Below are 12163 nucleotides of genomic sequence, written 5' to 3'. Positions count from 1 at the left end.
CTGGGATTTCCCAGGCTCTAGCTGATCTAGAATAAAAGTAAAAGAAATGTAATATTTCAGAAGACAACTTGGCAAAATTTCAGAGTATTTTTAAAAGGAAAAGATGTACTCCCAATACAAAAGCCAAATTCTGTCATATATTCCTGCTTCAAAGATGGTAATTTTTTGTTCAAAGGGTTTCATGTACCAAGAATTTTCATGCAAAAATACCACCCCCAATCCAAAAGCACTTGGCTGATATTGCTGAAAAGCTTTTGGCTGCAGCAGGTAGCCATCATGGAGAATTCCAGCTGGAGTTGCTGAAGTCTAGTACACGTATGAGTAACTCAATTTGGCATCTTGCCATTATGAATAGGGTCTAGCAACCTTCACAACACACAGAGCTGTGATGTCCCACCTCTATTGTTCCTAAGCAGACAAAAGATATGGGGATACCCAAAAGGAACGAAAAGCCTCTGCTGTAAAGAACATCACGACAGGTCAGAGCCTTTTAAAAGCTTTTTATTACATGGCATGATATGCCTAAAATGATGACAACATTAGGTTCACAAAATCCAGCATCAAAAGGTCTAGTCCTTAAATATTAAGCAATTGCTGTATCTAGGATAAAACAGTTGTCAGGACTTATTAAATTATAATAACAAATGTTATTAGAAACTAGCCATCAATTTTCTCAATACTGAGACTTTTTATGGAGTACCAGTCTACTGTACTTGTAACAAGTAAGCATAATACCTTACAAAAAGAGTTACACAAAAGAATGAGCCAGAACAATTTACATATACTACAATAAGTGTACTAAACAACTCTGCAGCTCAAGAGAGAAAAGGAAATATAAAAGAGCTAAATATCAATCATTTTTAGATTTCAAAACAAATCCAAAACACAAATCACCAGTGGGCTTTTAGGCTGCACACTTACACTGTCAGGTACTTCAGTATGAAATTGTCCTTAAAGCTTAACATAGCACTACTACTCTTAAGCAAGGAAGAAAACAAATTTTTTTTTCCCTCCAACATTCAATTTTGAGTTCTTGGACAATTTTACATGCCAACACCAGTTAAGTCAGAACATTTCCAAGAACTCTATCTTTATTATGCAATATTTATACTTCCCAAAGTTTTGCAAATTTAAGAGACATTTTACTGAAACAGATTCAAAAGATACTATATACACAGACTCTTTCTTCATACTTGTCATACCTCTGTATAATTTTCCATTTATGTATTAAATTCAAAGCTTTTGAACAACAACTAATATCCAAGGAAACATGACTATATGGTCGCTGAAAGGTTTTGCTAGAAGAAACATTATTTATAGAGAGACATCTAGTAAACAGAACAGATTCTAAGGTAAATTAAAAAAAATATACAAGTAGATAATACTTATTTGTTAAATTATGTTTTGCTTAAGTCACCTTATAGACCTGTGCTTTACAAGGAGATAGAGAGGTATTTTTAAGTGAGCCAAAGAAACAAACTGTACCTGAGATAGCTGCCAAAATAAGCAACGATGTTTGGATGTTTACAGTCTTTCATCATAATGATTTCCTGCTGCACAACAGCAAAATCTTCTCCTGAAAAGCAGAAGAATGAATATTTTCATTGGCCTGGTTCATACTCACATCTCAACGAGACTTTCAGTACGTGTTTATAAAAATAAACCTTTTGAGTAATTAAAACTTAATTATCTGCCAGTTTCAGGCATATAAAACAGCTGTAAATCAGTATTTATTAGCAAGAGCTTAGCAATAAGTAACTATATTCTTAAGAAGTTTCATTCTGGCCCAGATGCACCTCACGCTGCTATCTGATACCTCTTATGATATTGGTCATAGCTCTTCCTAAAGTCTTTATTTTCCCCAAGACCCCGCTGTGTCCATTTGCATATGCCCTGCCATTAAAAACATGACAAAACTTGGCTAGTTTTGACCACATGCCTAACATCCATGAGATCATCTTTCTGAGCAAAAAACATTTAATAGTACGCTGCTGCTGCTGCTGCAACTTCTCAGTAAACTCGGTACGCACATAAATTTGCGGACTGTGCGTAACGTGTGTCCAGATAAAACACTGACATAGATGCGGCGTTTACCTGAGTCTTACTATTTGGTACATCGGTTGTCCCTGTCTTTCTATAAAAGGTTCTTACCAGATGTGTACGCTGAGAAAATCATGTATGAAATTGAAAACCCAACATGTTTCCCAGAGATGTTTTTGGTTTGGGGGTGTTGTGCAGGGGTTTTGAAGTTAAAGAGGGAAGGCGAGAAGGACATCAAGACGTAAGAAAATGTTGGTAACATATTTGACAGCCTTTTTAATTAAATTTTTTTGAAGAAATACATGTCAAGTGCTCTTTAGCACTTCAGTATCTTACACTGGGGCTCCTCTGAAATTTCTGAAGTCATAAGGGCAAATCATAGCTAGTCTGGTATGTTATTTCTAAAGCAGTTCTTCTGGAGATTCTTTAGTTACTAGACACACACACAGTTGACAGAAAACAACTCATTCTTACTAACCTCAAGGACTTCACAGGGAAAAGAAGCCTGAAGGCCTAAAATAACCATTTAACTTCATTAATAATTTAAGAGACTCTATAAGCAAGTCAAAAAAACAGGAAAATTCAAAGTTCAAAAATTCAAAATTCAAAAACTCTCCTTTCAGTGTACTGCTGTTGCACACTTCAGCATAACTCAAAAGAGCTTTTAAACCAGAAGCCAAAGTTATTCTCTAATAAGTTCAATATAGACACTAAACTTGTATTTATCAATTGTCACAACCCAAAACCACTTCTCAAATATGGCTGTTCATAAATTTCAAATGTAACACAACAATTCCAACAGAACTGGCCAAGCTGTTACCTAAGAAAATATGTTCTCAGTTTCTCTCAATATATCTACATACTGGTGACCTAACCATTTGATACTTTTTAACCAGAAATCCGATATTCACATGTATTTTATTTAACTGAAAGCAAATTTCAAACCACAAGCTGCCAGTTAACATCACAACAGACTGTCTACTCTCTGTGGTATACTGCTGATGGTTTGCTGTATCCTGGCTAGACCTTTAAACATGCAAACGCTGAAGAGCAAACAAGAAATTATTTTCACACACAGACAAGCGTCTCCGTAAAAGGACACGATTCATCCAGTGTTTAACCAGTATTTTCTTTGCATCCAAAATAGTAAAGTGCAATATAAGCTTAGAGTAAGTGCCTAAACATTACTAACCCTTAGTCTTCACACTCTCCCCCAGTCTGCAAAACTTGCAAAGAAAGCCAGTGCCACGGTTCTGGAACGTGGACGCTGCCCGTCTGAAGCTGAGGGCCAAGCCTCTACCGAACTGGAAGTGACAACTACAGAGAGAAACTGAGCTCGCTGAGCAAACAGAGGGTAGCTAAAGCACGTTCTCTGGGCACCACTTCGGTATCCAAAGGCTGCCAAAAATACTTGACTCAGCTGCAAGATGCCAGTTGTTCTCCCCATCAGCACAGCACAAGGGCAAATTACCCCAGCTGCAGCGCATCCCCAGGCTCTGTCCACAGCTCAGAGAACTCACACAGCACAATTCTCCAAGTCCTACTAAAATACGACCTGTTTTAAACATCAACATAATCTGAGTCTGTCAAGTCCTATGGCTCTTTCCCCGCTATGCAAGTCTCCTTCCCTGTTTTATCTTTACAGTTCCATAGGGAGACACAGCACGGCCCCTCGTCTTAGCTGGACTGGTAACACACGTCATGCTCAGCCAAGTACTCCAGCAATGGGCGCTGACATAAAAAGCCAAAGCATCAGAACTAGACAAGATAATCTGAGACCACAACTTTGAGGATGCAGAAAAGAAGTGTGATGAACACACACTTTTGGAACTACATAGTAACATACTGTCCTGTCTTAAATTTTTTTTTAAATGTCCATGCAATATATAAGCACAACATTGCTAATTACTTCCAGAACTGTAAGAGAAAAAAACAGAAGACAGTAGCAACTTCTTTCCCTTCTTGCCTGCATGACCTTAAAGATCAAACCAGGTAGTAGTAAAGATATTTCCCTCCTCAACATTAAATCTTGAAAGGGAACACCAACAGTTATGAGTTAAACAAGAAGTCCATACATTTTACTTCCCAGATTACTGTACTCTTGTTCAACAAGTCTAGCCATATGAATAGGACAGCATTTACAGGCTAATAACTGGTCTGTAGGGCATATGTACTTTGTGAAATCACAACACAAGCACAGTTCAAGCATAAATCTAGCATACAGTGACGTCCTAATCAGAGTCTCCAAGATAATTTCAGGAAATGTACTCAGTTCCCCGATACTAATGCTCACCTATTATTTCACCCTTCCTTCCTTTTATTTCTCCCTCTACACTCTCTCCAGGTGAGTTCTTTTCTGCCTTGCCAACTTCCTCATTTCTTTTGTTCTACTCAGGGTTTTGTATCACATGGGTTGAAAACATAGTACTTAAGACAAAATACCACAACTCTCACTGAAGTTTTAATCAGCTTTCCTTTAATTGTACTCAGTTACATCTTTTCCTCTCACATCTTGCTTGTCATGCTTTTTATTTTTTTAGAACAGTGTATTTTGTCCTACACTAAAAGGCAACAATTATCCATTCTTCCAATAAGTGGACTCAATTGATTTTGTACAATTGTATCTTAAGCATGAAAATATTTTGTTTCTGTGGTCTACTTCAGTTAAGAAACACTTACCTGGTTCTAGTTTTATTACTTTAATTGCTGCTAGCTCACCCGTATTGACATTTCGAGCCTACAAAAAAAAAAAAAACAAAAACAAAAAAAAAAGGTTAGAGCAGAACACAGCAACCAGCTCTGCCTTCTCGACATCCTCTGACAAGACTGAGTCAAACAGCAACTGAGATACACAATGGTCCCAAACCTTGTGAAACCACTTGGGTTTGTTTTTTTTTTTTTGAAGCAAACGCAATCTCAGCAGGAGCCAACAAATTAGAACATCTTGTATATTTACGTTTCATGCAAGGTTAGAATTTTTTTTCCAAATACACCATAAGTTTACTTTTTATTGGGCTTACAGCATGTATTTTCATTTGATAAGCATCATTATTGAGTTCTGTTATATCCAAAACACTTATTTAAAATAATCCACGTCTGTGCTCAATAACAGTGAATCAAGCAGTAAGAATTCTGTCGCTAGCATGCTCTTGTCCAATACACGTTTGTAGTAAGCACTCTTCCAACAAAACTTCTCATCCTGGATTTATTTTCTAACAACAAAGCAAGCTATCTCACAAAAAAAAACCCACTAGGCAGCTAATTTGTACTGAGATCTGAAGCTTTAAGTATGCTCAGGAAACCTTGCGCTGCCACAGGAAAGTCCTAAATTACGCAAGTCCTCAACCATGCTGTACTTCCATATTAAAATCCATAAACAAACCAACCACTGAGATACTGACTGCAAAGCAGTTATAACATACACACGTCTCGAAGCAGACAAGCAGGGCCCAGGGAGCATCAAGCACTGTACCCTGCAGCGTTATGTGACTGCTTCCAAGACTCCCATGAGAGTGATGCAATGCTACCTGCTCATGTGACTACATGCCCCTTGGTCCTTACTCTCCACCAGCGACAGCATCCTCCCCTCGCTGCAAGGGCGCAAAGAAAACAAGCTAGCAAACAAAGGCATTTGAAAGCATTCCCCTCGTACACACAGCAGCTCCATGGCCAACTTCACCAGCAATTACTCACTGGCTTAACTGCATTTTGTATGGGGCTCTGTCGTGCTGAAGCCTATGTTCTACTGAGTAACCAAAGAAGATAAATTCTGAAAAAGCCATTAAGAAGCAACATAAATTATGACAATAATGATTTCTCTTCTAGAACTGTTGCATTTGACTACTAACTGAAAACTGAGGAGCCATTTGTCCTCTGCTTTCAGGATACTTCCATGCCCCCGCACCCAGCCACGGGGAGGGGGCAGCAAACCTGCACCCCAGCGCTGAAGCAGCAGCTCCTGAAGGATGCTCAGCTACAGCCTCTCCTCTCCCCAGGGGCGTCTTGGTACCCAGAGATGCACTGAATGCCATGCCTTCTCCACCCCCTACACAGGGCAGAGAAGGGGAGACCAGTCCTGCTTTTGTCATTTCTCCCCATCCACTTTCCCATCAGAAAAGGCCAGAATTACAGATTTAATGGCACAGATAGGTGCCCACCTTTACAGTGGCTAATGGTGTCATTTAAGTCACCTTAGGAGCTCAAGGGCTCACACCTTTTATTGAGATACCCTCTCCAATATACAAACTACCTTTTCTTTGTTTTTTTTAAATAAATTGATTTGCAAGGCCATGAGACTCACCAAATCCTGTAAGGTATTGATTCTTACCATGGCAGCTTCATAGCTGGTTGTGGAACCACAAGCGGAGGGGAAAAAAACCCCTAAGACTATTAAAAATAGCCAGCAATAAAGTCTGGAAATAAACACAGTGTGTATTCCTGTGTTTAGAGATCTACCCAGGTGGCTCCTAGCACAGCTGATCTCACATCTCTCACTGCTCCTTGGTGTGGCAAGGCTCTTCTGCAATGCTGGGAGTACTGGCATTTGCGAATAATTTGCAGGCAGATGGTTATGGCTAGATCCTGGGACCAGTGGCAATCCTATAAAAGTCAAGTAGTCCAAACTTGATAGATTGTGGGAAAAACAGCTAAAAAATAGATTTACTCTGTCAGCCTTCCCTGTAAGTCATTATTTGCCCAACCCGCCAATGGCAGCAGGGTCTCCACTCATCGCTGTATGGTGGAACAAAGACGCAAAGACATTAAGAACAGCAAAAATAGGAGTTCCTTTTATCTGTGCCAGAGAATGAAGGCAACACATGAGAAAGTGGCACCACTCAAGCATGAGCTAAGATTTTTGTTCCTTATTTTTTTCCCCAACACATTCTTTTCATAGTGAGAAACAAACACAGAGGCAAGATGTTCATGAATCAAAGGTCAGCATTTTTTTAACCTCCGAGATTAACAAGAAAAATTACTTAAGCTTTAATGAAGACCTGAGATCATCAGGGAGTCTTGCTAATACTTAAAGACCTGTTCTGGGGCAACTGGTACTGGTAAGGTAATCAATGAGATACAACTGTAGTGGATACAAGAGAGGAGATCATTAAGTTACATATCCTGCATTCAGCTGGGACGTGCAAGCCAAGCTGGAAAAATTTCACAGGCTTCAGGGACATTGCTAGTCTAGCAAAAAATGTCTGGTAAATTGTTTTTATTTTATTTACTTTTAACAATCCTTTGTTCAGCTGTCAGAAATTAGTTTCTCTGACTATGGCTCCATAGGTCACTATGCTCTGCAGAGTGCTATGGCAACTAAAACAAGACAGAAGGTGGGTAGGTACTAGTGACAATTTCGGAACAAACCTGCTTAAAACATATGAGGATACTCGTCACAAAGTCTTATGGGCCAAAAAGCCACCCATAGTAGACAGAAAAATCTATAGATACACCTGGAGCAGGACATGCAAAATCCCAGCCAAAGGAGCACAGTCCGAGCAGCAGGCAGCCTTGCCAAACCTGTGCTCCCCACACCTCGTGGCTGATTCGGCCCCCTCCCATCACAAAGGGATTTCTTCGTTTGAGAACAAGGCATTGAAGAACTGTTGAAAACCGTGGGCAGGAAAGATCTAATGTCGTGTCTTTTCACCTGCAGCTTAGGCATTGCTTCCTTTCTTCAACACCAGCAGTAGCAGGACTCTTTGGCCAGCTGGCCATTCTCTGGACCAGTATCAGCCAGGGCTCACAAAAGGCAGAAAGGAGGAACAAAATCTGATTTAATGCAGGTCACCAATGCGTTCAGGAACAGCAGGATACCAACTGCTTAAGGGCATGAACTGTTACTGAAGAAAAGAAAACATGACTTGAAGTCAACAACCTGAATAAATCATCACTTTGCATCCTGTTCCATTTGGGTTATTAGCATTGAAAGTGTTGTCACAACTAAGAATATGAATTGCCTTTGTTAATCTGGGTATAAAAAAAAAAAAAAAAGAAAGAAAAAGAGATGGTAGTGACATGAAGGTTCCTTGCAAAGGATAAGGATACCCCTGACAGGTTCTCCTAGATCTCATCAAATACCTTTGAAATCATCAGCTGTGAAACAATTCCTTGCCTAAGCTCACAGGAATGAGAGACTGAGAAAGACTGAAGTACCGTATGCTTTTCAACACGTGTTGGAGCTGGCTCCAACTCTTACTTTGAGAGTGTGCGCATACATACCACACAATAGCTCAGTATGTTAAGGACACTGCCTTATGCTTTCATTTAGCATAATCACAGTGAAGTTGCCAATTACTTACAGGGTTTGACATTGGAGCATCAATAAGGAGCATTAATAAGGGTTGAAGAACAATTTCAAGCAAGCACTTTTGAGTTGGCAAATGCAACCAAAAATTTCAAAGAGGCTCATGTAGGAAAACACATATTTATATTCTGTTTCCACTTGCACCTTAAGTGCTCTAACTCCCAGCCTTTGTGATGATGAGGTAAACAGCAAAAGCCAAGAGCTCTTCCTCCCATCCCCGTTTCCATGAGCAGGAGCCTGTAACTAATTCCTTCACATGCAGATTTCACTATGGCAATGGGAATGCATTACACAGGCTTTCCAGAAGCAAAGATCAGCCTACATTACCTGCATCTATGTGCAGTCACATTATCAAATGTGTACAGCATTTATACAATGTCTGCTCTGGAAAACCATATAAGGATCCTCATTCTATCAGAGGCTAAAAGAATCACAGAATCACAGAAAAGAACGATGCTCTTCCAGAAATCTAGATTGCAATATCTGGGGAGGAGCTTTAAAAAAACCTCACCAACTACTAAGTCAAGCTGCAGAAGCACTACCTAATTAAACAGGAAATAATTGCTACCATCTCTGTGACAACAGTAGGGTATCAGATCAAAATGTTACATAAAAAACTGACATCAACTAGAAATAAAAGCTAGAAAAATCCAGGTTTTGCTGTTATTCTATGATATAAAAATCCATTAACCAAAATGCCTCACAATTGGAAGGGCCTTATTACTCTGAAATAGAGAAGGAAAGAGCAATGCAGTGGGGTAGAACTCAGATGGGCTCTATTGGGAAACACCAGTCGAGCGAGAGATGTGCATGGCGTGGGTCTGAAAAGAAAAGGAGGTGGAAGAAGAAAAGGAGGAGGACAGCTAGTATTTGGTACTGCCCCTAACATATACCACAATAGCAGATTCATGAGAAGGAGAGGTCTGTGCAGCTGAACGAGTATAGACATAAAATCCAAGATCCAAGGAGGCAAATCTCTTGCCAAGTTTATATTTGTCCTTCAGATGGAAGCTGGTAATACAAAGCATATAATGCTGCAACAAAATCCAGGCCAAAAAGCAAAGTCTAAGACAGTAACAACAGGGCACTTCTGGTTTTGACTACTTCCTGTGTGAATTGTTGAACAAAATGCAGCCGAGTCATCTCTAAACAAGTTGCTACTTCACGGGATAACTGGTGCCAGGGCACAGACAGGCTTCCTGACCTGGATTAGCTCCGCTCTTCAGGAAAACGCACCTGAACAGCTTCCCAACCCCCTTGCTTCCAGCCCTACAGTCCCTCCCCTTCAGGCTCTCTCAAACTCCCCCAGGAGCTGATTCAACTCCCCAAGCCAGCAGAAAGCCACCTGCCTCCCTTTTTTTGGTCACTTTCCTGCCAGGTGAGCTAACCACGCCAGCCCAGGCATCACGCTGAGCGCCAGAGCTAACCCAAGGTAAACGGCAAGACAGCCAGGAGCAGGGGAGGGAATCGCCCCTCTCGGGCAACAGTGAGCTGTTACCTCAGTTCAGTCTATCCTGCAAAGTCACAGCTGTAATTAACAGGAATTGAACGACTAAGAATGACGCTAAAAATAATTAGGTTCCACATTCTGGTAGGAGGTATGATACCAAAACATGACAGAGCTACAGTTTTAGAAAGCAATGCTTTGATAAAGGTGATGTTAAACAAAAAGGTCTGAAACAAAGGCAAACAAAAATCCCTAAGCAAGGCATAGACTATTGGTTAAGGAAACCACAGTCACAGAAACTAAACCCAGTAGTACTTCCTCAGAACAGTAAAAATGGGATGGCAAAAATCCACCCCTCTCTGCCTGCCTGACAAGCTTCAAAAGACAATTAAAGCTGAAATAGAGAGCCTTCAAAACATAGACATTTATTCCTAGCAAAGTCAAAAGGAGCTTCAACAGCTGTAAGGTCAATCAAGAAGAAGGGAAGACTAAAATGCCTATCAAAAAGCACACAACTACAAGGCCCAGTTCCAGTTATTTCAGAAGCAGCAAAGCTGTAGAAGAGCTGATGCCTTACTGGATCACCCCAGGGAAGAGGAACAAGGGCGCACACATGGAAAGAAGAGATCTGTGTGTAGGACTCTGCAAACTGGGAGTTCATCAAAGTTCAGGTTCATCTCTTCCGGACACATTCTCTTCCAGCAACATGCAGGAGCACTATCAGAAACCAGAGACTCCAGAACACAGCTGAGAGCACAAAGCAGTAACAGTCACCAGGTGTGCCCTAGAGATACCCACAGAATCCAAGAGTTTCAGCATGAAGCAGCTGAGCTGGTAGATACAGGACCTCCCTCACCAAGACCAACTCTCATGCCAAAGGGCTGGGGAGAAGAAAATCAGGCTTTTTCTTTTTTTAAATGAGACCTCAAGCAAAGCGCAGCCTACTGAGTTCTGTGTCTTCATTTGTTAACTGGCTGAAGCCATAAATGGTGAAAAGAACTGAAATAAGGCAGACGTGGTACAGCAGATACCTTTGCAGGAACGATAATCTCACTAATTATCACAACTATTTGAATTTCAGTAAAGAGGAAAGAAGGGCCTTTCTTTTTGTCATCACTAGATGAATTACCTGTGAGATGGCAAATGAAGTTCAACCTTTATTAAACCAAAGCAATTATTTTTTCCAAGATATGCGGTGATATAAATTAATGATATGAACAAAAGAAATGGACCTACAATCACCTCAGAATATGCTTCCAAAACCAAAGGTATTAGGATGGGGGCAAACAGGAAAATTATAGATTATTAATATGGTATCTGTCAGAATGTCATATGCAGCACTTGTAACCCAAACCCTAAAAGAATGGCATAAATTACAGAGGGCCTGGGAACAGCAATGATCAGAATGGCAATTTCATACCGAGAGACACAAAAGTCTTTCTAAATGAGAGATGAAGTAAACACAGAGCAAACTAAACTAAGCAACCACCTCATTTAACTCTAGGAATATTTCCTGAAACTGAGCAGGGCAGGACAGTGTCTCTTTTTCACAACCAAAAAATCGTAACTCCTTGTCTTGTTCACAGTTTGCTGGCCGTCCTACACAATTAAATTCTTTGCAACAGTGAAACACAGAAACACAAAGGACAGATACTACTTGTACAACAGCAGAACTAATCCTCACTCTTTCTAGGTGGTGTAATTTTGGACGAGAATATTTGACAGAAACAGAAGGTGAAATTCAAGAATTTTCCTGACATGTAACTGCAATCAGAAAAGCAATTTTGCTATCAGTCTCTCAACTAGACTTTAGATGAAGCTAAATTACTTGACGAGTCAGTTTATTGAGATATAGGAAACAAAACCATGCAAATGAAAACGTGATACGCAACCCTCAAGAATACTCAACTCCAAAAAAACACTATTAGCAGGTTGTCTGTTTTGTTACAGATACATCAACCGTCTTACAAAGTAGTAACTCGATTTCACCATTAACTTCGGCAGTCTTGAGAGGAGACATCTCTGGACAAAGGAACAGATTTTAAGTCCTGTGTTTTACTTGAACTTCTGATGAGAACTTTGCAATATTAACGTTTTAGCTACCTAATCTATCATGGCAGCATAGCTTCACTGAAGAAAATTTTACAAACCCAAACATTGTCCCTCTTTCAGACCCTCACTGAAAACAGTGTTATGTGCAGTGTTTATGTCTCCGAGGTTCGTTAAGAACTAAGCAACCCAGATGAAGCTTCATCTCCTTCAACAAACTTGCACTGGTGCTAGTTAGAAGAGAGACATTATTGTTGACTGTGCATATCTGATCGAGACCTGATGGCATGAACAAGTTACCCATTACCTTTCTTATGATGAAT

The 12163-nt window shown here is 40.1% G+C and overlaps 1 protein-coding gene across 2 annotated transcripts in view; it reads right to left on the bottom strand.

The window, feature by feature from the left end:
* Positions 1–12163, bottom strand: part of MAP4K3 (mitogen-activated protein kinase kinase kinase kinase 3) — an 86816-nt gene that overhangs the window by 71464 nt on the left and 3189 nt on the right. For both annotated transcript variants that reach the window (XM_068425561.1, XM_068425570.1), the window contains exons 2-3: positions 4720–4777; positions 1486–1576 (exon numbers count right to left, since the gene is read on the bottom strand). In XM_068425561.1, the coding sequence (XP_068281662.1) occupies positions 1486–1576; positions 4720–4777 (149 nt within the window). The remainder of the gene's footprint in view (positions 1–1485; positions 1577–4719; positions 4778–12163) is intronic.

Source organism: Nyctibius grandis, chromosome 1, assembly GCF_013368605.1.
Source record: "Nyctibius grandis isolate bNycGra1 chromosome 1, bNycGra1.pri, whole genome shotgun sequence".
Classification (NCBI taxonomy): Eukaryota; Metazoa; Chordata; class Aves; order Nyctibiiformes; family Nyctibiidae; genus Nyctibius; species Nyctibius grandis.
This window is presented reverse-complemented; position numbering and strand designations above follow the sequence as displayed.